This window comes from Aspergillus pseudoviridinutans (genome assembly GCF_018340605.1).
Source record: "Aspergillus pseudoviridinutans IFM 55266 DNA, scaffold_1, whole genome shotgun sequence".
Taxonomy (NCBI): domain Eukaryota; kingdom Fungi; phylum Ascomycota; class Eurotiomycetes; order Eurotiales; family Aspergillaceae; genus Aspergillus; species Aspergillus pseudoviridinutans.
Genome location: NW_025091281.1, coordinates 2,403,093 through 2,428,364, shown reverse-complemented (window position 1 = coordinate 2,428,364; position 25,272 = coordinate 2,403,093). Strand labels below are relative to the sequence as shown.

At 50.8% G+C, this 25,272-nt stretch overlaps 9 protein-coding genes across 9 annotated transcripts; 5 read left to right on the top strand and 4 right to left on the bottom strand.

Annotated features, from left to right (window-relative positions):
- Positions 1-238: 238 nt before the first annotated feature.
- Positions 239-1,521, top strand: mvd1 (diphosphomevalonate decarboxylase MVD1; the record flags this gene model as incomplete). The annotated part of the gene is made up of 2 exons (XM_043297184.1): positions 239-309; positions 378-1,521. The coding sequence occupies 2 exons, from the start codon at positions 239-241 to the stop codon at positions 1,519-1,521; spliced, it is 1,215 nt and encodes a 404-aa protein (XP_043153119.1).
- A 362-nt stretch (positions 1,522-1,883) lies between these two features.
- On the bottom strand, positions 1,884-6,298 carry Asppvi_000878 (Elongator subunit IKI3; the record flags this gene model as incomplete). The annotated part of the gene is made up of 9 exons (XM_043297183.1): positions 1,884-2,902; positions 2,973-3,252; positions 3,302-3,435; positions 3,487-3,743; positions 3,797-4,139; positions 4,197-4,350; positions 4,403-4,962; positions 5,015-5,107; positions 5,161-6,298. 9 exons carry the CDS (start codon positions 6,296-6,298, stop codon positions 1,884-1,886), a joined length of 3,978 nt encoding a protein of 1,325 aa, XP_043153118.1.
- A 469-nt stretch (positions 6,299-6,767) lies between these two features.
- On the bottom strand, positions 6,768-7,126 carry Asppvi_000877 (cytochrome c oxidase VIIc family protein; the record flags this gene model as incomplete). The annotated part of the gene is made up of 3 exons (XM_043297182.1): positions 6,768-6,793; positions 6,853-6,885; positions 6,949-7,126. 3 exons carry the CDS (start codon positions 7,124-7,126, stop codon positions 6,768-6,770), a joined length of 237 nt encoding a protein of 78 aa, XP_043153117.1.
- Positions 7,127-7,506: 380 nt separating this feature from the next.
- Positions 7,507-11,052, top strand: Asppvi_000876 (ATP-dependent RNA helicase MTR4; the record flags this gene model as incomplete). The annotated part of the gene is made up of 6 exons (XM_043297181.1): positions 7,507-8,259; positions 8,317-8,407; positions 8,461-9,522; positions 9,579-10,174; positions 10,237-10,802; positions 10,872-11,052. 6 exons carry the CDS (start codon positions 7,507-7,509, stop codon positions 11,050-11,052), a joined length of 3,249 nt encoding a protein of 1,082 aa, XP_043153116.1.
- Positions 11,053-11,644: 592 nt separating this feature from the next.
- Positions 11,645-12,642, top strand: Asppvi_000875 (cut8/STS1 family protein; the record flags this gene model as incomplete). The annotated part of the gene is made up of 2 exons (XM_043297180.1): positions 11,645-11,720; positions 11,777-12,642. The coding sequence occupies 2 exons, from the start codon at positions 11,645-11,647 to the stop codon at positions 12,640-12,642; spliced, it is 942 nt and encodes a 313-aa protein (XP_043153115.1).
- A 1,114-nt stretch (positions 12,643-13,756) lies between these two features.
- Asppvi_000874 (uncharacterized protein) lies at positions 13,757-16,659 on the bottom strand (the record flags this gene model as incomplete). Its single annotated transcript, XM_043297179.1, has 2 exons — positions 13,757-14,920; positions 15,550-16,659. The coding sequence occupies 2 exons, from the start codon at positions 16,657-16,659 to the stop codon at positions 13,757-13,759; spliced, it is 2,274 nt and encodes a 757-aa protein (XP_043153114.1).
- Positions 16,660-17,196: 537 nt separating this feature from the next.
- Positions 17,197-20,130, top strand: Asppvi_000873 (uncharacterized protein; the record flags this gene model as incomplete). Its single annotated transcript, XM_043297178.1, has 5 exons — positions 17,197-17,992; positions 18,064-19,020; positions 19,076-19,390; positions 19,457-19,635; positions 19,789-20,130. The coding sequence occupies 5 exons, from the start codon at positions 17,197-17,199 to the stop codon at positions 20,128-20,130; spliced, it is 2,589 nt and encodes an 862-aa protein (XP_043153113.1).
- A 430-nt stretch (positions 20,131-20,560) lies between these two features.
- Asppvi_000872 (acetolactate synthase regulatory subunit) lies at positions 20,561-21,606 on the bottom strand (the record flags this gene model as incomplete). The annotated part of the gene is made up of 2 exons (XM_043297177.1): positions 20,561-20,741; positions 20,804-21,606. The coding sequence occupies 2 exons, from the start codon at positions 21,604-21,606 to the stop codon at positions 20,561-20,563; spliced, it is 984 nt and encodes a 327-aa protein (XP_043153112.1).
- A 644-nt stretch (positions 21,607-22,250) lies between these two features.
- Positions 22,251-24,386, top strand: Asppvi_000871 (KH domain-containing protein; the record flags this gene model as incomplete). Its single annotated transcript, XM_043297176.1, has 9 exons — positions 22,251-22,464; positions 22,538-22,617; positions 22,688-22,846; positions 23,049-23,070; positions 23,147-23,199; positions 23,301-23,465; positions 23,517-23,725; positions 23,783-24,308; positions 24,363-24,386. 9 exons carry the CDS (start codon positions 22,251-22,253, stop codon positions 24,384-24,386), a joined length of 1,452 nt encoding a protein of 483 aa, XP_043153111.1.
- Between the last annotated feature and the right edge of the window lie 886 nt (positions 24,387-25,272).

The following is a 25,272-nucleotide window of genomic DNA, read 5'->3' as shown; positions in this document are numbered from 1 at the left end:
GGATTAGTCAAGAGATTGGAAGGCGGAGAAGGATTTCGGAGGCTTGACCGCCTTTCACCGCCGACCTTTTAGAGAGGTACACCGCACTACTCCGTACTGTAGAATGCGCTGATTGCCCGAAAGGGTAACGCCCGAGATGGTCAAATAATCCACAGCCCCTCATCAGCAATTGAGTTTATAGTATACCACTTTCCCCCCTGCTTTCGACAGAAACGCAACTCCCTTGCATTCGAACAAGATGGCGGCTACTTCTGATCGTACGGTCTATCGGGCTACCACTACCGCCCCGGTCAATATTGCTGTTATTAAGTGAGTCGACTATCGCCCCCTAATCCGTCCTGTGGTGATTCTCGTTTCCTCCTAACAGGGGTACTCAGGTATTGGGGTAAAAGAGATGCGTCTCTGAATCTGCCAACCAATTCTTCCCTCTCTGTTACTCTTTCTCAGCGCTCCCTCCGAACCCTCACTACCGCCTCCTGTTCAGCTATCTACCCCGCCGCCGACGAGCTCATCTTGAACGGCAAGCCCCAGGATATTCAGTCCTCCAAACGCACACTCGCTTGTCTCTCCAATCTGCGTTCCCTCCGTCAGGCTCTCGAAAATGCCGACCCCTCATTGCCTAAACTGTGTGCTCTCCCATTGCGAATTGTTTCCGAGAACAACTTCCCCACCGCTGCTGGTCTTGCGAGCTCGGCCGCTGGTTTCGCAGCACTTGTCCGTGCCATAGCGGATCTCTATCAGCTTCCACAATCTCCCCTGGAGCTCAGCCGTATTGCCCGTCAGGGCTCCGGCTCTGCTTGTCGGTCTCTGATGGGCGGTTATGTTGCCTGGCGTGCTGGCGAGCGGGAAGATGGTAGTGACAGCCTGGCTGAGGAAGTCGCTCCTGCATCTCATTGGCCTGAGATGCGTGCAATCATCCTTGTCGTCAGTGCCGAGAAGAAAGACGTCCCCAGTACAGAGGGTATGCAGACTACTGTTGCTACCTCGAGTCTCTTTGCTACCCGGGCCGCATCTGTTGTCCCTGAGCGGATGGCCGCCATTGAGACGGCAATCCAGAATAAGGACTTCCCTGTTTTTGCCGAAATCACTATGCGTGACTCTAACAGCTTCCACGCAACTTGCCTCGACTCCTGGCCTCCGATCTTCTACATGAACGACGTCTCCAGAGCTGCCGTGAGACTCGTCCACGACATCAACCGTGCCGTTGGCCAGACTGTGTGTGCTTACACATTCGACGCTGGCCCGAATGCCGTTATCTACTACCCTGAGAAAGACTCGAAGCTGGTCGCAGGAACCGTCAAGGCTATTTTGGGCCCCAACACTGAAGGGTTCGACGGCCCATTCTACGATATCTTGAAGGACGTCACTGCTCCAGGCGTGCCTCTGGAGAAAGTTGACTCTAGAGCTGTCGAAGTCTTGAAGAACGGCATCAGCCGCGTCATTTTGACTGGTGTGGGGGAGGGTCCTATCAGTGTGGAGGATCACCTTGTGAGCGCAACAGGTGATATCCTCTCTTCTTGAAATGCTATGAGCACTGCAAAACATCTTAATCAGCTATGTACAAGTGCCCTGACACATGGTGCTTGGTACGAGAAGATACCCAGCTGTGATCATTTTCGTTACTTCTGAATCGTCCATTGTGGTTTTAATCCAAATTTGTTTAACGCAAAGACTGGCGCAACAACAGTTCCTATCATGCACGTCAAAATATTAAACTACAACTGCATATCATGTTTTACAGCATTGCATGGTGCAACGTCCATTAGCACGTGGTCCAGACGCTGTTGGGTTTCGGGTTTATATGTCCTTTTTATCTATCCAGTATTTACCTCAGCAGATAGTGGCCCAACAAACATACTCAAAACTCATTTCATGTCAGGAGACTAGTTCAGCAGGGCAGATTTCTTCATTTCCCTGACCGGTGGGACTTCCCGCCCTGGTTTACCGGTGCCGAGCACGGACGTGACACTCTCAGCGAACACGCGCTGTCCCCCACGAGGTCTAAGTTCTTCGGCACCGTCGACGTTTTCCCTGTCGAGACCCTCTTCGGCATTCTCACTCTCGTCTTGTTCCGGGGCGCCGAACACTTCCTCCCGACTTTCAGCGCACATCTTTAGCACTTCCTGCATAGCTTTTTCAATAGCAACGGCGCGCTCGCGCATGCCCCGCCGCAGGAGTGCGTCAGCAAGCGTTTCCACCTCCGGAACAGTCGAGTTGACCCGTTCAATGAGTCGACGCACACTGTTGACCAGGTACTCCTCTTCGTAGACCGTGCCCTTCTTACCACGCGCCCGCTTTCGCTCCTCACGCCGCCGGGTCTTGGACGTATGTCGTGAGGATGTCGTTTTGCCTGTGTACCTCGTGAACATGGTGCGACCAGCCAGTGTGGAGGCGTCCGTGGGAGCCAGAGACACGTTATCCGGAATATCGACTCCGAGGTCACCAGTGGTTGGATCACCACCGAAATAGGCTAGGGGATCGGCAGCACGGCGTTCACGTAGTTCTCGGATACGAGGAACCTGGGCATTCAACTGTGACCTGAAGTCGGCGAGGAGGTCCGTCGTGGTTCCCATGGCATCTGCGAGCCCTGTGTCTACAATCTCCGGGATCAGATCTTTTTTACCATGGAGCGCGAGGATACGCGTCGCATCCGCGAAGCGAGAGCCGCGGCAGAGCAGACGGGCGGCTGCCGGGATGTCGTGCAGGTGCTCTGCGTGGATTTGAGCTGCAGAGACGTAGTCGCGGCTTTCTTCTGTCAATGTAGTCGATAGAGCAAGTGCGTGCGCAGTGAGGTCGGCTTCCGATAGAGGAACCATTAGGGCACAGTATAGAGACTCCCGCCAGAGGTGCGCCAGGTGATAGCACTTGTATGCATCTTCGTAGAGCGAAAGAGACTCGTAGGCTAGAAAGAAGTCAGCATCAGTGTGTTCGGGGGCTGCTCGGCGGGATTATCTAAGAATGGAGAGACGTACCGATTCCTGCTTCTTTGTATTTGGAGTGGTCGTGCAGGAAGTCAGCATAGACATGTGTTATATCACGCAGCTGCTCTGGCTGATATTTGAATAGGTCAATCGCTTCTTTGTACAGCTCATGCTTTATGACATACGCGCGCATCTCGTCATAGGTATTGAGAGTATGGAGATGCTTCAAAGCCTTCGCCCAGCGGCCAAGATAGTTGTCTATTTCGAAACGGCGTCGATCGTCGGGAAGCTGCTGAAGTTTCCGCAGGAATGGGAGGTACTCTCGAGGGTCCTGCACGAGATTAGAGACTCGTTCGCCAGCCAGACGGCGCCGATCTTACCCTTTGAGCCTGTTGAGCAACCAACAAGGTGAGCTCGAGGTCGTAGAGCCCCAATGCATGGTCGTATAGACGGTGAGCATCCGTGAGGAAACACATATGCTCAATTGCGTCCTCTGCTTGCTCCGCGCTTTGTTCTGTAGAGCGGTCAGTAACTGGCAAAGGAGTACCCGTGACTGTAATCAAACCTCTCAGGCGAGCGACAAGCTGAAGTCCAGCCTCAAGATCCGGTGGCGATTTGCAAACATGTGCAGTGACCAGGTTATGCAAGTTGGTGTCTAAGCGTTTCTCAAGGGTGGCCAAAAAAGCATCGCAGATCCGGTTGACCTTGCTGGTCTTAGTTGCCGGCTTGAAAGAGGCCGTACCCTCCGGCTGAACTGTGGTTTGAACCTCCTTGGGCGTCTTCAACGTGTCCTTGTACAAGGTTTGCGAGACGTCGTCCTCACTGAGGGCCGGTCAGCAAGGCTCTCGAGAGGAAAAGTCAGGCCGTCCACTCACCTCAACCGGGATAGGAATTCATCGATGAAATCGACTCTCTTGACTTGATCCACAAATAGTGCAACGTTTTCCAGGAATTGTTCAGGTGCATAATCATGAAGGATGTTCATGTCTACCATCTGGCTGCGACAGGCAAGGAACGCGGAGCGATAGTCCTTTCTATCGATGTAGTTTCTGATGCCGGCCAAGACCAGAGCTCGAGGATAGATTGTCTCTATGTTGCCCCTAGGCGCCTGTAGGGTAACAGCGAATTTAGTGGGTATGACAGATACCAGTTTGCTTCCACGTTCGATACTTCGGCATCGTTCGTCTGTCTCGGGAGTATCGGCAGGAACTTCCATCTCTGCAAGTTGAAATCAGCCATTAGAAATTAGTAATGAGATCGCAATACTCAACAAACCTTCTGCTTTTGTCAAGTGAACAAACTTGAGAAGATGCTGGGAAGTAGTAAACAAGACGTGCGCTTGGGTCAGAAGAAAGGACGTGCAATTCTTTGCAAGCAGTTGACTATTCGCATAAAGGGCCCCGGTCCTCGACAATGAAATTAAAATGCGCTTTAGAGTTGTCAGCCAGTATGAAGTCAATTGTAGGCAAGAGAACTAATACCTCATCATCTGACAAGTGGACAGCCCGAGCCCAGTGAGTGTCGACAGCAGGACTCTGGTCCCAGGAATCCACTTCGACATTTTCTTCGGAGAAGGCCTTCAGGATAGAGTACGCGATTGGACGCCCAGGTTGACGGACATGCGAAAACCACAAAGCTTCATTTCCAAGGGTTGGGAAAATTGTGAGAATCTGCTCCGAGTCTGTTGTTTGATAGACGGTCGTCGTTGATCGAGTCTCGAGCGTTGTCCTTTGAATACAAGCACTGTTCGGTCCACTGTTTCTGAGAATGTAGACTTGATTCTCGTTCAAAAAAGCGATCTGTCGTGGCCGATTGTCTACCGTGTCCGGCAAGGGATGGCTAGACTCGAGTATTGGAGAAGGAACAGGACGAGTCTTCAATGACCACATGTAGATAGAGAAGCAATCTCTCATGAGGACCGCTATCCGAGTGCCAGACTTGCTGAATGCGACATCGACAACGTTCGAGTCCACTGGCACGTCACTGTGAGCCATTGGTGGAGGAACTCCCGATAGCCTTAGGGGAGTCAACTTCAGGGTTTCTTCTGCGAATTAGCATAAAGCTCTTCTCATCAGATGCGGATACAAACATACTTCCATCGATCACAGCAACAGCACCAACGTCATAAGGTGAGACGGTCGAACCATGGGAAACGTCGAAGACAAAGTCTAGGTCCAGAATAGACGCTAAGAGACGATCATCAGCACGTATACGGAACAGTCATCGGAGTGCCAAGTACCTGAGCCACAAGCAACAGAGCGTAGAGCCTTCTCTTGATGCCATTTGAAGACAAAAGGATGAGGATAATCCGGTTTGACCAACACAGGGACCTCTTCCTTGAGATAGTAGTGGTAGTTACCCATGGTCCAGAACTGTATGCGATCTCCGAACAAGACAGCAAGGACCGTTGAATCGACATTCCAACTGAGATGAATATGCGAGGCCCAGGATGCTCTTTCTTCCTCGGTGAGGCGAAGTGAGAACTCTCCATGGCGCAAGCCGTTTCTCTCGAAAAACACTACATCGACCTTGTCTTCAAGCCTCTGAATTCCCGCAATCAGGTTGCCGTAGGGCCGCCAGCTAAGGGCACCTTCTAGACCGTCGACTGGCTCGCTCACGCTGTCCAAAGTGCCTTCTCTGGAGTAGACTCTAATCACGCGACGAACACCCGCTTCGATACTATTCACAGCAACGTAGGCGCCGTCACCGCGCCAGCTGATAGTAGTTCTGCCGTCATCATTGCTGCTCAATCGGCCCTCGTCTACCTTTTCAGGTATCGTGGGGTCCCTGAGGGCTTTGGCTCTCTTTCCTTGAAATTGTGTCTCTCGCTTGCCCCAGCCCACGGAGACATGCTGAGATGCCTTAAGATCTTCGGGGGTGAAGGCGATTTCAGCAACGTTCTCAAACTCTCTAGTCATATAGAGAAAGGTATTGGCTCTAGTTGCGAGAGCCAGTAGCTCCTCATCCGGAGACCAGGCGGCTGCTGCAATGCCAACATCGACTGAACCCACGATCTCGATCTTATCTTCGCCCGGAAGGGGGTCCTCACGAACGATGACGATATCACCTCCCTCCAAGACCAAGCACGCGGTGAGATTGTCCGCGAAGTAATGTAGCGAGAGAACCCGATCGCAGGCCAAATCTGGTAGCGGGCAAGGCGCATCCCAGGATGCGATGCATTCAAATACTTCTGCGCCTACAGGGTTCGTAAAGTAGCTGTCTTGGTGTTTCCTCCGAAGCTCAATGATGGGGTTCGCCTCTGTAGGTCCAAAGGTACAAATTACAGCGTCCGAAGCTGTATCCCACGCGGTAGCCGTGAGAGGAAGCTCATTCTGAAGATGCACCTCGGCGAGGCGCACGTTTTTCAAGTTGCGCATCTTTCAAGATATTGAAGATTTTACCCCGCCATGTATCACCGAGGCTTGAACAAGTAAATAGTTGATTTAGAGTAATCAAGTAATCGACTTCATGAAAAGGCCTTTGTGGAATACTCTGAAAAGGATTAGTGCTTTTTCTGTACAATTAATTGTGTTGTCTGCGGACTGCAAACATAGCTTTGCCGGCCAAAGATTTTTAATTTTCGGACGGACAAAAGTGAGCGCTCGACCAATGACTTCATTCATATTCTAATGGGCATCAACCCATCCACCACAATGCACTACAACCAACAACTACGAGGAACGAAAAACAAGAGATAACAGGCTGCAAAGAAGTCCTTCGTCGAAATCCTCTGAATTGTGAACTTTGTACATGATACCGAATGCTTCAAGTATAGGATACATTTCCCGCCATTTCCCAATGCCCAAGCATGCCGAGGCGTGAGAAGTTTCAGCGTAACCGAGCTTCTTAACGGGTCTTGTAGGTTTGCCAAACTGTATAGGAGCACTGTTAGAATACGTATGATCCTGCGTTCGACCATTTGAGAACGTACCAGCAATGGCGAAGGGAGCACCGAAACCGGTGACTACATTCAAAAGTCAGCATGATCCATTGGCTGCATCGCGGACATTCAATCGGAGGTACGTACTCATGAAAGCCCAGTATCTCCAGAAGAAGTACTTGGTCAGAGGGTTGAAGGGAATGTTGGAGCGAGGGCCCTCAGCGTAGTGGTACGGACTGCCGAGCTGGGCCCGGGTGGTGGAAAAGCCACGACGGGCGACGAAGGAAGTGGCCATTCTGGCGCGGAGAGCAGAAGCGGCGTTCATCTTGAACACACCAGTCAGAGCCAATTGAAAGCAGAGGAAGTCAAAGAGCAACAATTACGCACCTTGAGGGAAGCAGGAGACACGATACAGTCGAAGTAACCCGATAATCGACCATCCGGAAGGGAAGAGAAGGAGTGGAACGATACAGCTTCGGCGGCTCCCCGGGACCGTTATCACGTGATTTTGCTGCACCGAAGCAGCAGGTTTTTCCGGCGGTGATAGCAGTTTCCCAAAGAAAATTGTTTCTGCCCAATCACACGCCGCCTTCATCGGAAGGAACATTGAAATTTCTCGGTCGATCGCAGAGAACAACAGACGTCTCGGCTCAACTTGGCCTTAGTCTCTGCCATCTGCGGCTGATTCTGGAGTTCGTCTCGATCATGGATGAACTCTTCGATGTTTTTGAAGACCAGCCTCAAGCGGCAGCGAAGGTCACCGATGGTGCATCCAAGCGACCCAAGAAAGACAAGAGCAAGAAGCGTCAGGTAAATGGCGATGTGAAGGAAAATGGCGCAGCGACAGAGAGCACGGAGGATATCGAGATTCCCGATGCACCTGCTGGAGAAGTCGGAGATGGAGAAGAGGCTGAAGCGCCTGCGACCGAGAACAACGAGCAACAACCCGATGCCAAACGTCCGCGACTTGAGAAGGAGCCGCAGCCTGTACTAGCAGACGAATTCGAGACGGCGCAGGAGCGCGAGGTTGCAGCATCTGCAGGTCTACAAGCCACAAAGGAAACAACTTCTGTCAAGTTGTCGCACCAGGTTCGGCATCAAGTTGCCATTCCGCCCAACTATCCGTACGTACCTATCTCGCAACACAAACCGCCTGAGAACCCTGCGAGGGTGTGGCCGTTCACGCTCGATCCGTTCCAGCAAGTAGCCGTTGCATCTATCCAGAGAGAGGAAAGTGTTCTGGTCTCGGCTCATACCAGTGCCGGTAAGACGGTAGTTGCGGAGTACGCCATCGCGCAAAGTTTGAAGAACAACCAAAGAGTCATCTACACGAGTCCTATCAAGGCTTTGAGTAATCAGAAATACCGAGAGTTTGCGGCGGAATTTGGTGATGTTGGTTTAATGACGGGAGATGTCACTATCAACCCAACAGCGACCTGTCTGGTCATGACAACAGAGGTAGGCCTCCATGACACTTCAAGCGCAACCTGGGTGATTGCTGACGCATGCACCTAGATTCTTCGGTCCATGTTGTATCGCGGCTCGGAAATTATGCGCGAAGTTGCATGGGTCGTTTTTGACGAGATTCATTACATGCGTGATGCCAGTAAGTAATCGGGAGTATTGCCGACCTTTAGAAGCTACTGACAGCTGTGGCAGTTCGAGGAGTGGTTTGGGAAGAGACCATCATTCTGTTACCCGATAAGGTCAGATATGTATTCCTGTCCGCGACAATTCCCAATGCTATGCAGTTCGCCGAATGGATCGTCAAGATGCACAACCAACCCTGTCACGTCGTGTATACTGATTTCAGACCTACTCCTCTACAACACTACTTCTTCCCCGCGGGTGGCGAGGGAATTTTTCTCGTCGTCGACGAAAAGGGAGCGTTCCGGGAAGAGAATTTCCAAAAGGCAATGGGCAGCATCGCAGACAAGAAGGGGGATGACCCGTCCGATGCTATGGCCAAGCGGAAGGGAAAGGGTAAAGACAAGAAATTGAATAAGGGCGGAAATGAAGGCCCGAGCGACATTTACAAGATTGTGAAAATGATCATGCTGAAGAACCTCAACCCCGTCATTGTCTTCAGTTTCAGCAAACGTGAATGCGAGTCGTGCGCTCTCAAGATGAGTACCTTGGCTTTCAATGATGATTCGGAGAAGGAGATGGTATCCAAGGTTTTCAACAGCGCTATCGAGATGCTTTCCGAAGAAGACAGGAACCTGCCTCAAATTCAAAACATTCTACCTCTGCTTCGGAGAGGTATCGGTGTCCATCATTCTGGGTTGCTTCCTATTCTCAAAGAAACAATCGAGATTCTCTTCCAAGAAGGACTTATCAAGGTGCTGTTCGCGACGGAAACATTCTCAATCGGTCTGAACATGCCGGCAAAGACTGTGGTCTTCACGAGCGTCCGGAAATTTGACGGTTTTAGCCAGCGCTGGGTAACGCCGTCCGAATTCGTCCAAATGTCTGGCCGAGCTGGTCGAAGAGGTCTTGATGACCGCGGTATCGTGATCATGATGGTTGGTGAAGAGATGGATCCTGCGGTGGCGAAGGAGATTGTGCGCGGAGAGCAGGATAGGCTCAACTCGGCTTTCCATCTGGGGTATAATATGATACTGAACTTGATGCGTGTGGAAGGCATCTCGCCCGAGTTCATGCTCGAGAGATGCTTCTACCAGTTCCAAAACACGGCCGGTGTTGCCGAGCTCGAGAAACGTACGCTTAATCACTCGATAACTGGAAGGAGGATATTTGTGCTGACCCCATTGCAGAACTCCAGGAATTTGAAGAGAAGAGGGCCAACATGACCATTTCTGACGAAGGCACCATTCGCGAATACTATGAATTAAGGACGCAGCTCGACAAGTTTGCAGATGACATACAAGCAGTCATCAGCCACCCAGATTATTCTTTGGCCTTTATGTCTCCGGGTCGTCTAGTGCACATCAAGCACAAAGACAAAGACTTCGGATGGGGCGTGGTTGTCAATTACAAACAACGGAAGCCACCAAAGAATTCAACGGAGGAGATTCCTCGTGACAAGAGATATGTCGTTGATGTTTTGCTCAATATTGCCGAAGGGCCGTCTGTGGCCACAAAGACATTTGAGGAGTTGCCGTCTGGAGTCAGACCAGTGAAAGAAGGGGACAACTCTCGGATGGAGGTCGTTCCAGTCCTTACCGAATGCATCCGTGCCATCTCCCATGTACGAATGAAGCTTCCCAAGGACCTGAATCCAAAAGAAGCGAAAAATGGAGTCAAGAAATCTCTTGCTGAGATCCATAAGCGCTTCCCTGATGGCATTGCTACACTTGATCCGATTGAGGATATGAATATCAAGGACGAAAGTTTCAAGAAACTACTCAGGGTAAGAAATATATTTCTTCTGCATTTTGTATTGATTGTGTGCATTGCTGACTATCATCACAGAAAGTGGAGGTCCTCGAGTCTCGTTTGCTTTCCAACCCACTGCACAACTCGCCCCGGCTACCAGAACTTTACGAGCAATATTCTGAGAAGGTGGAGTTAGGAACAAAGATTAAGGAGACGAAGAAGAAGATTTCCGAGGCCATGTCCATCATGCAGCTTGATGAGCTCAAGTGCCGTAAGCGTGTACTTCGTCGGTTCGGTTTCATCAACGAGGCCGAAGTCGTGCAGTTGAAGGCACGAGTCGCCTGCGAGATCAGCACAGGAGACGAGCTCATGCTCAGCGAGCTTCTTTTCAATGGTTTCTTCAACAAACTTTCTCCGGAACAAATCGCTGCTGCATTGAGTGTATTCGTTTTTGAGGAGAAGTCCAAGGAGACTCCTGCTCTGACGCGGGACGAGCTGGCGAAGCCCCTAAAGGAAATCCAAGCGCAGGCCCGCATAGTTGCCAAGGTCTCTCAAGAGTCCAAGCTGGCTGTCAACGAGGAGGAATATGTAAACAGTTTCCACTGGGAGCTTATGGAGGTCATGTATGAATGGGCGAACGGCAAATCCTTTGCTGATATTTGGTAAGTTATCCATCTGTCGGCGCTCTGAGGCAAAGTCTACTTCGAAAACTAACTCGCCTGTCTCATTAGTAAAATGACCGATGTTTATGAAGGATCGTTGATTCGGGTCTTCCGTCGATTGGAGGAGTGTCTCCGTCAGATGGCGCAAGCCTCCAAGGTCATGGGTAACGAGGAACTCGAGAGCAAATTCGAGGAAGCTCTGACTAAAGTGCGCAGGGACATTGTGGCTGCACAGTCCCTGTACCTGTAAATATCATTTTCTTTCTTTTCTTTTTATACCTCCTATGGCCTATGTTGGTACCTTAGGGAGTATTTATGTGTCGTACGGTCACGATCGTTTTGAAGAAGTCTCGCATTTCCCTGGCGTCGGAAATGGAAAAAAGGGTTTCATTGTTTGGTTCCTGTCTACTCTAATGGACGACAGACGTTTCTATGATTTTGAAACCTTGTTCAAGCTTCTATTAATCACACATAATTGTAGAAATGAAATCTCGTCCCCTGAAACTTCACTTGTAATGATCATGGATGGTGTCATGGACCAAAAACCTGCGCAGTCGGCCTGCGTTGCCTCCCGCAACCGCCTGCAAGTCCACCGCTTTTCTTTCTTTCGCCCTTCCCCACCACTCACCTCACCTCAACTCAACTCGTCCTTACATCCTCTCTCTCGCTCGCTCTCTTTCCTTTCTCTAATCCTCCATCTTCTTCTTTTGTTTGGAATCTTGTCTTTCCCTTGATCTATACCTCCTTCCCGCCCTCCTGCTTTCCTGTGCTCGAAATCCTCGTTTCCCTCTGCCACAGAGAGATATCGGTACTTCTTCGCCATCAACTGTTTGTGATCCATCATGAACAGCTTGGTGGCTACACCACCTGTGCCTCCACACTTCTACGAGTATTCTCGTCTCTCCTCTCCACATCCAAGTAAGTGACTTTTGAGGTTTAGGAGATCGAGATTTGGAGCTCACGACTTTTTCCAGTGTCTACCCCTACTCATACACCCAGCAACCGTAAACGGAAAGCCGATGATGATGGCAATGATCACGATGGACGGATGTCAGCTTCTCCCACCAACTCGCCCGCCTTCACTCCTCGATCTCTTCCGGCTCCTCGCTCCTTCAAAAGGTCCCGGCCCAACGTCTCTGGCAGACCACTCTCCCTCCCACGACTGCTGGAAACCCTCGACACAGATGCCTTGAGGGGGATACTACGGTCAATGTGCGAGCGTCACCCGGCTTTGGCTGACGAAGTCATTCATACGTCTCCACGCCCGAGTGTTTCCTCTGCTCTCCAGGTTCTCCGCAATTACCAATCGACTTTACAAAACTCATTCCCATTAGGTGGCAATCCTGAGTCCGACTATGCCTACAACCGTGTCCGACAGCCGCTGGGGAATCTGCTGGATGCTCTGAGTGATTTCACACCGCATTTCTTGCCGCCACATGAAACGCAGGCGTCCGTGTCTCTGAGTTATCTGGACGGGGCAACAGATATCATTCACGCATTGCCACGATGGCACTCACCACAGAACAACATAGAGCGGGACTCTGCGTATGATGAAATTTGCAAGGCATGGATTCTGGTAATCCGAGAGGCGGCGAAGCGTGGTGGCGGAATTCAGCTACAGTATGGTGGATGGGATCAGAAACTGGCGAAGCATAACCAAAATGCTGGCGGTCGACTTCAGGCTGCCGTTAACGAGCTTGGTAACAGCTTGGGTTGGATGCACGGCCCAGACTCCCAAAGCTATGGAAGTTCGACTGGTGGGGACCATGTCTCGGTCCGGGAGCAGTTACTTTCCGGCACTTATGGCTTGGGAACTCCCGTCAAAGTTGGACCCTGGTAGAGAAGCACTTCTCGAGTCTCGCTCGTTAAATGCACCCTTGCGGCAGCGTTGCGGCTTTACTCGTCATTTTCGATAGCTACTGTCCGATTCCTCGACCGTGCACGCCTACATATGATACGATCACGATACTATTGCATGAATTAGAGAGTTGAGGATCTCCTGACATTTACAGTTTGCAAAGGGACACTGCGCTTTATTTATTGTGTCATACTTCCGGAAACCAGGCTCGTCGTCTTTTTTTATCGTTACCTAGAGAGAGCACAAGGCTACGGGAAATACTTCTGTTATCGCGTCTTCTTGCCTGTCAAGCTACATCATACCACCGCCCACATGGACCATCACTAGCCTCTTTTCCTCTATTTCTCCATTCCTTCTACTCACTTTTCCTTTTTCATTTCTGTTTTTATTCTGCTACGGCCGACTTCTGAAGATTATCCCTGAGTTTTGTGCCATTTGACGGCAATCATTTCCCCTATGTCCGCTACCTGTCTTGTATACCCTTTGGCCCATTCTTTTTCCCGCTCTTCTCGATCATACTGGTGGCTGAAACTTGGTGTCATCTTCAATAACGGTGGCTTCGATCATATTCTGAATTATGTGCCAGATGGGCCATGTGTCAAGTAAAAGATACAGATGCTCTCAATCCGTGCGTGACTAGCATGCTCGGTTTTCGATGAAACAAGTCGCATTCACAATGCGTCGATTGGGAATTTGTGTCTAGACAAACCTTTTAGCCCAGCAGAATGATTGTCGCCGCGCAACACTGTGGAACTTCAGAGGCATCAGAGACTTGTCCTGGTCCACCTACATGTGGGTATGCATATTGGCCTCTTACACACAAAAGCAACCTAAATACTAGATCTAGAGGGTGAGACGGAATAGAAGGGATATGACCGTGGATAGATTGTAATATTAGTCATGGTTTCAAAATGAATCAGCAGAATCTTGGTTGATCATGAGTTAGGTGAATGTTAAAGTAAAGGAGGGAGCTCCAGATGATCTTAAAGCGAACTTTGGTAGTCATATCCTCGAGAAATATGAGTGATGGTTGAGTCGAAAAATGGAGCAATGCATGACAAAAATTGAACAATGGAGAAACTGCGTTCTGTAAGGCTCATGACAGTGCACGCTTCATGACACGGAGGAGCCACCCTGCATCCTCCCAGCCTCCATTCTCCCCTGGCTTCTCTACCACAGTCGAACCTATAGATTCGTCAGCCGACACGCTAGCATTGTCATCGGTCAATTCTGCCGCAGAGTGATCATCGAGGACATTGTTCTCCTCTGGAGATACGTCGGGATGCTTTGCTGGCTGGACGGACTGAGCATTTGCAGAAAGAGGTAGATCTTCGACACCGAATAGTGTCCACTCGACCATCCGATCGATCCAGCTGCCCAGGCCGAATCCCCTCTCCCGAGTCAAACGCTGCAGTTCCTGCTCGTCGATCTCGTCCTCCGAGTCGGACTCCTCGTCCGAGGCCGATGCATACCCGACCTCGAATTGCTGGATGGATGCCATCTCCGCGCGGATACGCTCATCTACAAAGTCAGGGACGAAATGGCGTGTCTCCTCGTCGGGACCGGCCGAGAAATGAGCATTCGATCCTGATTTAGTGGAGAGCACATCGAGGCTCGTCATAGCCAGATCGGGTCTGCTGTTCCTTCGACTTGCCGCACGGGATCCCCATCTCGAATGCGCGGCCGGCGTAGACCTCCCGGATCTCGACCGGCGGGCCAAAACCGGGCTATCGTGATTCATTTCCGAGACGAGGCTCGTCGAGCTCTCGCGTTTCACAAGCCAGCTCTGGCCTTTTTCCTCTCGCGTAGACGAAGCGAGCGCGATCCCGGCCCGAAGCATCCATTCTGCATCGCGGCGTCCGGCTGACTCGGACGGCTGATGCCGCGACGAGGGTGCGTGCTTCTTGTTGGATCCATGTGGTTGGTGATGGTGCAGGGGTTGTGCGTCGTCCTGGCTCTGCAGGCTGCTGTCGCTGCGGTGGATACGACTTGAGCTCTTGCTTCGGGAGTGCAGACGGACTCGGGATCCGCTGCGGGAATACGAGAGGACGCCCGGGGTCCCTGGAACGGAAAAGCTTGAGAGATAGGATGTCCGGGTTGGTGTGTCGGCAGGTCGCTCATCTCGTGGTGAGAAATAGTCCTGTGGTTCTGTCTCGTCGTCGATGGGGAACCGATTTGTCAATGGTGCGAGCGAAACATGATTTAGTGAGGGATATGAGCGGCGGGATCGAAATCCGCTCCCGCTTTGGGATGCAGAACCCTGTAGAGCTGAGTGAGTAGATAGAAGGAATACAGATGGAAGGAGAGACTCGTACATCCATTCCGATGTTCTGCTGAGAGCTTGATGGAGCGGCTCTGGGCTAGGAGGGGAGAGGAATGATCCGCTTAAAGAGCTCTTAGTAGCTTGCAAGCTTGGGGTAATAAGATGGGATGATGTACTCCGTAGAAGAGGAGGTGCGGCAAGGATTCGCTGACTCTCCCTTCTCCGCCCGAGCTGTTGGCTGTCGGCATGTGAAAGTGGGCTCTTGGATAGACAGAGCTTAAGGTACCTCTTGTTGAGTGACTCTTTGGTCTAGGATCGGGTAGTGCATCATTGCAGAGCGTGGACCTGGCGAATCGATATTTATTGTGTTTTGACAGTATTTCGTATGACCTCGTGACATGCTCGTGGAAATACCATATGATGAAGCACAACCTGGGGTAAATCTCCACATCTCCACTATATAGTTACTATCCACCCGATGATACAGCAATTCGGTGTCAACATAGTACGTAGAACATAATAACAAATATAGTACTATACACAGAAGACTAGCTGGCGGAACGGTATTCATTTTGCTAATTTGATTTCGGCTTGCTTTTTCTACAGAATATAGTCGATTTTCATACGATTTTCCCCTTGTTCACAACGAATGCCTCGATAGCAGAAATTGCAGCCCACAGCCGGTTCTCGGCCTCAGGGAAGACTAGGGACCGCTGGCTGTAGAAGACTTCATCGTGCACCTCCTCCGGGTGACGGGGCAAGCAGTGCATAAATTTCCACCCTTCCTTGGCACCACCACGTTTGGCCAGATCGGCTGTGATCTGGAAGCCTTCAAAGTCCCTGAGCCGCTTGATCGATTCGGCTTCCTGTCCCATGGATACCCATGTGTCTGTGACCAGAACATCTGCGTCCTTGACAGCCTCCTCAGGAACAGTAGTCTGGATGAGCTTTCCGGGGCTGGCCACGCCTTCTCCGGCCTTCTGGATGATCTCCAGCATGTGGGCAGGAATCTCGTAGCCCTTGGGCGTGGCAACAGCCAGGTCAATGCCCATCTTGGCTGCCGCAATGGCCATATCAAACAAAACGTTATTCGCATCGCCGATCCAGGCGATCTTCAAGCCCTCCAGACCCAGGCTGGAGAGATGATGAGCCTTGGGTGTGAAAGTTTCGTGCATGGTCTGAAAATCGGCAACGGCTTGCAGCGGGTGGAATGAGTCACAGAGAGCGTTAATCACAGGGACGGTCGAGTGCTTCGCGAGGTCGGCAACTTCGGCATGCTTGCCGACGCGAGCCACAATGCAAGAAACCATCGAAGAGACCACCACCGCCGTGTCGTAAAGGGACTCATTAACACCCAATTGAATGTCATCCTTTCCCAGAAACATCGGGTGTCCTCCCATCTGCACCACGGCACCCTCGGTCGAAATCCTAGTTCGAGTACTCCGTTTACTGAATATCATGGCCACGGTCTTCCCGGTCAGGGCTCCAAGGAGATTCTGAGGCAGGGAGCCCGATTTGATCGAGCGTTTGTACGAAGAGGCATTGCGGACGAGGGTAGCGAACTCGGTAGGGGTCAGATCGGCAATGGAGAGGAAATGGCGAGGCGCGAAAGGAGAGGTAGGAGGGGTAGTCTGGGACGAATATCGTCGCAAGGCATTGAGGGAGACTCGTTGACGCAAGTGTTGCCCGTTCAATGCGCCGTATCGGGCGGCGGCGAGTTTTAAACCGCAAGCCATGGTAGATGAGTTTGAAATATGGAATTGAGAGAATTGACGACCCTATAGATGTGGTGATATACAACTCAGTAAAGGAATGACTCAGAGAGATTATCCAAACAATTACATAGTCTACTTACCTGGAAATGATTCAGTCGAAGTTAAAAGCAGTTTAGTGTATTCAATTATCGGATCGACTCATACCAATTATTATTATTAAATAATAGCTGATAGTTGATAGTTGGCCAAGCTATTGGACTGGTTAGTTGAGCTCCTCCACAACTGGAGACACTCCTATCAGCACTTTATTATTGGGCCGTTGGCGGTGTCACCTACTTACGTCGTTGATCATCATCTAGTCTTCTCCAAGTATGGGTATCTTACCTATCTATCCATCAACCTATTCTTGTTCTCCTCATCTTTGATCTCGTTATTGTTATATAATTACATCCTTCTATAGTACTCGTATAGATCTATTCTTTGTTCTATCTCCACAACTCTGGATAATTATCCGTTCTATCGCTCCACATTCGGCTGCCTTCCCCACTCCTAGCCATTATGGCTGAGGAAGAACGCAGACCACTGCTCAACGAGGGACCGTCTACGGATAGCTCATCCTCTCACGCAGATCGACCGCTTCGACCATTCGAGTTGGCATCAGAGTCTACGCCTCTCTTAGTCCGTCGGGATGACGGCGATATTGTTGCGTATGGCACCGCGCCTCGGAGAGCATCAGCCTCATCGTCAGCGTCTGAGACCTCCAGTTTGCACAAGTATTCCAAGCGTTTGGGTGGCAGGATAAGATGGCAATTTCTCTGCGCGTTCCTCACACTGATGGCTGTCGTGTCCATCCTTGTATTCGCTTTTGTGGCACCAGCGGTCGTGAAGGAATATGCAAAAGAAGCTGCAGTATTCAAACCTACGGATATCTCCATTAATTCGACCACCGAGGATGGTGTGCGAACCAGAATTCAAGGGAAATTCGTCTTGGATGCAGACCGTGTTCAGAAGCGATCAGTCCGGACTCTAGGCCGGTTGGTCACATGGATTAGTAGGGAAGTCGAAACGGGTCAGTCGGAGGTACATGTCTACCTTCCAGACTATGGAAATATTCTCGCCGGCACAGCCTCTCTACCCTCCATCAAAGTGAATGTTCAGAACGGTCATACAAACAACATTGATTTTCTGGCAGATTTGATCGCCGGCGACCTTGTGGGTATTCGTGCAGTAGCGGACGATTGGATTGCAGGGAGACTTGGTCAGCTCAGGGTCAATGGAAAGGCCATTGTTCATCTCAAATCTGGTTTACTGAGCTTGGGTGAGCAAATAGTGACTGACTCTATAACATTCAAAGGTTAGTTCCGTCTACCCGCTGCTGTTGTTCATCTTGGCAGAATGTTCCTCAATCGCTGACACTGTCTATAGATAAAGACTTCCCTGCTTTGCCTGAGGTCAAAATCTCGAAGCTGAATGTCTATGACCTGGATACCCCTGGCGGAAGTGGCGCATTGGCGTTTGATGTGTCGCTTACTGCATCGATTGATTCTCCTTTATCCCTGACGATACCCTCGCTCGGCTTTGAGCTGCTCGTACCGAATTGCTCGCCGGGGGACCCGAACATCTTGGTAGCAGATGCGGTCACAAAGGAATTTCAGATCGAACCTGCTGCCAGTGCTGTCATGAATGTAGTTGGTACTATGCAAAGTCTCTCCGACGAATTGACAAGAGCTTGTCCCGGAAGGGAAGACTCACCACTTGATTTTCTCGTCAAGAGCTATATGAACGGCCGCCCAACTACGCTTTACATCCGTGGAGCAGATAACCCGTCCCTTGGAGCTCCACCTTGGCTTGCAGACATCTTGAAGGGTGTCACAGTACCAATGCMCTTCACAGGACATGCACTGGACAACTTGGTCAAGAACTACACGATGTCAGACGTGCATCTCAGTCTTCCAGATCCGTTGGCTGAGCCAGACTCAGATGAATCTCAACCAAGAATATCGGCCCTGGTCAAGGTGCTAGTTGCACTGCCGGAGCAGATCAACTTGCACGTAGACATCCCACATGTTCGTGCCAATGCTGATGTCTTCTACCATGGCAAAGAGCTTGGGGTCATGAATCTTCCAAAGTGGCAGCCCGCCAATGCAAGTTATGTCAAAGACACAGACGGTTCCCAGGCGTTGCTCGTAAACTTTGCGATGAAAGATGCACCGCTAAGGGTTACTGATGAAGATGTCTTGACCGAAATCCTCCAATCTCTGATTTTTGAAGGGAAGCCGGTTGACCTACGTGTCGTTGCAGCGGTCGATGCGGAAGTTGTAACGAAGCTTGGCCAGTTTGCCCTCAGAGGCATACCGGCCGAGGGAGCTGTTCAAATCAAGCGTGAGTACATTGGCAAGGTCAACTTCCGAAAAGAATAGATCGCTGACCTGTGTAGCTCCTTTCTCTGGCTCTTTTGATGAATTGATGCCACGGTTGAAGTCTCTCGAAGTTGGGCCTACAACCGATTCTTCCATGCTGGTCGAAACGAGAGTGAATGTCACCAATCCAACGGAATACTCAGCAGCAGTACCTTACGTCGACTTTATGATGTTGTACAATGGGACTAAAGTCGCCAATATCACGGCCCTAGACATCGCGTTGGCTCCGAAGGCAGATGCTACAGTTCGGGTCGATATCATGTGGGAGCCGTCCAAAGGAGGTCAGGATGGTGTAGAAGCTGGTCGAGAATTTCTATCAAAATGTGTCTCAGGTAAGATACATAAAAACCTATCTTAGAATCGTTCACGTCATCGTCAAGGTTCTGACCAACGTCTAGGGTCCAACATTACCGTGACGGTGCAGGGTCATGAGGGAACTATCCCGGCATTACCTAAATTCGGGCGAGCATTATCAAAGTTGGGCTTTGAGTTCCAACTCCCCATGATGTCCATTCCCGGGTCACCCAAGGCACCCAACGGTGACAATGGGGACACCAGGTTCATTCAAGAAGCAACGGTACTACCTGCCTTGATAGGAGCCGTTTTCCCCTCATGAGTCTCGAATTCGTTCTAGCATGCCACCAGTTGGCAATGTGTTTTTTGGCATAGAGCTCATTGTTCTCGGACCAGGTTTCTTTTTGAACAGGGACTAATCTACGTGTGCTCTTAGCTGCACCTTTGGTCATCCACTGCCGAGTTCACCCTATTTTCGCCTCTCCCGAAGACGCTGATAGACATCATGTCTGTGCAAGCCAACGCTTACTACTTGGGACACGAAGAGGTCGGAAGTATTAACTACTCCGTTCCTTTCCAGGTGCTCCCGGGGGTCTCGAAGACGCCCCGGATGCCTGTCGAAATGAATCCGGATGGTATCGGCTACGATGCTCTGAAACGAGCTCTGGGAGGTTCACTTGAACTTTTTGCAATGGCCACGGTTGGCGTTCGGGTAGGCCACTATACAACCACAATTGACTATCACAGCAAGGGAATTCGGGCCAATGTGAAAATCTAATACGGAGTACGTGTTTTGGGGGTTAGGGACTTTCTTGGCGCTCTTAGGGTATAAATTAGGCGTTTGGGTATGAATTCTACCGCAGGGCGATCTGAGATCACGTATAGATGAGCCCGATTCTACAGTATGCTTTTCCTCACTACCTAGTCATATCTGCTAGCATGCTTGGATTGAGACCGCATTCAATAGGAATTAAAACACGCGACTAGCGGAATGAATCAAATTCAAGGAAGAAAGCGCTAGGATATACAAGTAACAAGCATGAACCCGGACAGTGATCTCAGAATGAGCCAATCAACTTGATATTCCCAGATAAAAGACATATCAATTACAAATTGTTACCAAGGAACACGGTCGATTTCACCAGGCTTCGAGTTACAACTAAGAAATTTGCTTTTCACAGCGGACGATTTCGTATTGGGCATGGTAATTAACCAGGAGGAAGGGTGCTAGCATCGACAACATCGGCAGCCTCTTTCTCAAGCTCCTCGCTGGGTTCAGAAGAAAGAGGAGAACGAGGAAGGGCCATGAGACCAGTCCGCGTGGACTCGAGAATACCGAAGGGGCTGACAAGCTTCAGGAACGAGTCAATACGAGAAGGCTTGGCGGAGCTGTCGAAACGTTAGCCGATGCTAGATCGCGAATTATGAAGGACCAGACKTATAAAGCTTACACTTCAACAATGCAGTTGTTGGTGCTGATGTCCAAAACCTTGCCGCCAAACTGGTGAGTCAAGCGGGTGATGGCATCAAGATGCTCATGCTTGTGTCTCAGTGCCTGACTGGGAGGCAGATGGCGAGGATGAAACTCGACTTTCTTGCTCTGCGCATTGCTAGCCTTGTTGTCCTTCTGCCCTTCCAGGGCGTCACCGGGCGTGGTGATCTCGCGGTGGTGCTGGAGCAGCTCCTCGAAGAACTCGGGGCCCAGGATGCTGACCTTGGCGAGCAGAAGCTCGCGCTGCACCAGGGCCGAGTCAGTGTAATCGAGGACAGCCCAGACGGGGACGAGGTCGTCCAGCTGTCTGCGCGCCTGCTCGACGACACCGTCCTGGCCCTGCAGCACGATGGTCATGCGAGACAGATCCTCAACCTCGGTGTTGCAGACGACCAAGCTGTCGATGTTGAAGCCCCGGGCAGCCAGGATTCCGGACACGCGGGACAGCACACCGGGCTCATTCTGCACCAGGCAGTTCAGGATGTGACGCTTTGGAGGATTGGTCGGTGCGACGGGGGTCTCATACAAAATCGACGAGACGGCCGTGGGGGCGTCCCATTGCGGGGAGGTATCGGACACAGGCAGGGGGAGAGGGGAGCGACGATGCAAGGCCTTGTAGGCCAATGCCGAGGTCGAGCTAGACGATGCTCTGGATGTGGTGAATCGGGGAAGATTGGCTGCCACTCGGGAGGTTTTGGAAGACACCGCTAGAAAGGGCGCTGATGCTGCCGACGACAGCATCAGAGGGCGTCGGAAAGACATTATCTCCCGACTTGACCTGCGACAAAAGCAGGCAAAACAAGAGAGGCTGATCCGACTCAATGGAGTCTTTTTTTAGGACGAGAGGGAGTCAAGTGTCAGTAGTCATAAATCGCATTTTATACTCGCGGCCTTCCGACGTCGGGGGCTGACTCAGGCCTGTGTATGTCACTTACCAGGGCTACAATACCGCTAGGCCTTCTTCAGACTAGTGGGAACCTGAGGTGTATGCGATTCATCACATGACCTGAAGCTGCTGCACATCGCCAACTTTCTATTCGTGTCTTTGTCCGCAAGGATAACTGAAGAATAACCTAGTCGGCTCAAATGCTCATAACACTGACCTAGGTTTGTGGGCTGTTGAAACCTCAGCCAACGGTCATCAACCTCTCTCTACATGCTCCTTGACTACATCTCTGCTGTGATTGGTCAATTTCCCATACTCCGTACTGAAGAGAAAAAAGTGTTCCGGCTCTGCTGGTTGTTACACTAGCGTCCATTGGGCTGATCTTCTAACTCCACCGAACCATTTTGTTGCTTTTGGACTTCTAAGGTCCTCCTCTTAGGCTTGTTCTGGACCATCTTCTGGGATTGCGCCTGTCCAGTGACAGCAAATACTTCTTCTTCCTTCGTATCTATCGCCTATCATGGCTGACGATGAACGCCGTGCCAAACGCTCTCGCTTCGATCAGACGGAGCCTGAGCCGCGACGAGCTTCACGATTTGACCGTCGCTCTCGGTCTCCTTCTTCGCGACAGCCAGAATCCACGCGCACTCGCAGTCCTCTCAGTCGTGAACCTTACAGCCCTGGCGCCGATGACTCGAGGAAATCAGGCTCTGTAGATCCTGCAGCAGCAGCAGGTATGACCAGCAAGCAGGCTTCAAAGCTCATTCTTTTGCCGCAGAAGCTGACAAGTCGGGGAAATTTGAACAGCTGCAGCAGCGGCCAAGATCAACGCACAGTTGCAAGCGAAGAAAGGAATCCAGCACGTCGATGTCCCTCCCATACGCTCGGTGAGAAATCGAGATGGTCCTGTGCTCATGATGCGACTGTTGCTTACTTGGTCCAATGTATGCTTTCTAGACCGCCAGTCCCGCACCGAACGCGTCTTCGCCCTCCGCCGCGGACTCGAAGAAGTTGAATCCTGAAATCTACGTCGCTGACGGCGACTACATCAAAGATATTGAAATCAATGACCTGCGCAACCGCTATACATTGACCAAGGGTTCTACCCAAAAGATGGTAATTATTCCTGTTTGCGTCTGCTGATATTCCAGGCACTGTTGTGCAAGCCGGCTACCGCTGCAGCCAGGCATCTTGCTCTCCCTTTCATTGCTGTTCATTTTTTTTCGTGGCCGTGGCTGAAGCTTACCCAAATCAAACCATCCATAGCATCTCACTTACCCTCATTTTCATCTGCTGACCTCCGCTGCGTGACATTTAGATTAAAGACCAGACTGGCGCCGGTACGCCTTCATTCCACATTTATATTATTATGAAACTTTTGATCAAGAAGGAAGCTCATCAAGTCTTATTATCAAGATGTCACTACCCGAGGAAGCTATTATCCCGACAAGAGCATGGCCACCGCCGCGGTATGTGGTTGATCCTTCCTTCATAATCCACAACCCCACCCCACCCCTCAACCCCTCTCATCTCCCAAAAGATTGTACTGTTGCTAATGAGATTTGTGTAGAATCCACCGCTGTACCTCCACGTAACGAGCACGTCCAAAGAAGGCCTCGAAAAGGCCGTGGCCTTGATCGACGAACTGATGCAGAAGGAGCTACCGAATCTCGTTGACGAGCGACGATTCCGTCGGCGTGAGCCGGATCCAGTTGAGCGTGATGAATACGGCCGTGTATGGACTCATTTACTTGTTCACTTCTGAGAAGGCGCTAATTGCGTACAGCGTAAATGGCCTGAGGAACGGATTCCGGTTGATCTGGAACCGATCCCTGGATTCAATCTCCGAGCCCAAGTTGTTGGACAGGGAGGTGCATATGTGAAGCACATTCAACAGAAGACTCGTTGCAAGGTGCAGATCAAGGGTCGTGGCTCCGGTTTCTTGGAACCAAGCACCGGCAGGGAAAGTGATGAGCCCATGTTTTTGCATGTAGCGTGAGTACAATCTCAATCTCCGTTCTGATTGGACTCGATTGACTGACGGAATGAAAGTGGCCCTGATCCAAACGATGTCCAGGCTGCTAAGGAACTCTGTGAGGATCTTCTAGCCAATGTCAGGGAACAATATCAGCGTTTCAAGGAAAATCCGCCTCAGCACAGCTATGGCGGGTATGGTCAACGCGGCGGTGATCGTTACTATGGAGGTGGTTACGGCGGCGGTTACTCTAGCCAACATAACCAGCAACACTCCAACTCGCCCTCTGCCACGGCTAGTCCTGCACAGGCTGCATCAGGAACATCGGGTGCCGCTGGTGCCGGAAGCCCTACTGACTATAGCGCACAGTACGCGCAATATTACGGATCTGACCCCTATGCGGCCTACGGTGGCTACCAGAACTATGTAGCATACTACCAGTACTACCAACAGGCGGCTCAACAACAGCAGCAACAGCAGTCTTCCCAGTCCCAGAGTCCTGCCCCTCCACCGCCACCTCCAGCTAGTGAGGCTCCGCCCCCGCCACCTCCTGGCTMTGGCTCTCCCCCTCCGCCGCCTCCTGGCGGTGGCAGCTACAGTGCTGTAAGCATCCGCTGGGTTCAATGATGGAGATCTCGTACTAACATTGTCAATTAGGTTCCACCACCTCCCGGTCTTTAGAAATGTTATGCGATGGTTTCCAAGGACATCCACATGGCATAACGGAGCAGTGACAGTGGAGTCGAACGCTCGCAAGGAAAGACTCTTTATTCTATGTGTCTAGCTGTTGTCGAAGAATAACTTTCAAAGTTCCCATCTCGTTTCTTACAATAATGTCTTTTGGCAGTCAATTAATTGAGTGTGGTTGGCCTTCGGCACTTGTAGATTATCACTAGGTTTTTGTCAATCTATGCTCAATCACAGACCTCGGTTTGAGATCTGCAACATACTAATTAGTTCATAGCAGAAAACTTCTAAGACTCTGGTATTTAATAAAGAAAGCAAAAGACCTGCCAAAGAACACCTTTACCCATACCGTCCTCACATAGCCATACAGTCCGTTCTTGAGCAGATCCAAGTCATGTTCAGGTCCTTGCATGTATCTAAAGTATCAGAGATCACCAATAACAGGCACTCTAGTGGAGATCACGAAACATTCCTTGGATAATCTGAACAATACTGCGGTCCATGAACACTGAAGGGTCACTCGGAGGCGGCATGCTCGCTTTTCGTTTTCTCAGTTCGGTCGTTCCGTATTTGCAAACGTCACAGGCAAAGTCACAAGGCGACGTGATCGTGCCCTCGATCTTGATGTTGCGGCCTGCGACCTGGGAGCCCATCATCTCGAGCTCCTGGTCCCCGAAGAAGTCCTTGATGAGCTCATGTCTGCATTGGGTCACTGTTTCGCAGTATCGGATAACCTGTTTGAAGCTCTGCAGCCGGGCACTGTGGCTCTGCAAGCTATGTATGGCTTTGCTACATGAGTCCGGGTTTTCATTGCTGTTGTCACCTTTAATACCAGCTCGAATTTTGGCGTTCTGGACGTCCTTGTACAGGCGGTCGAGGA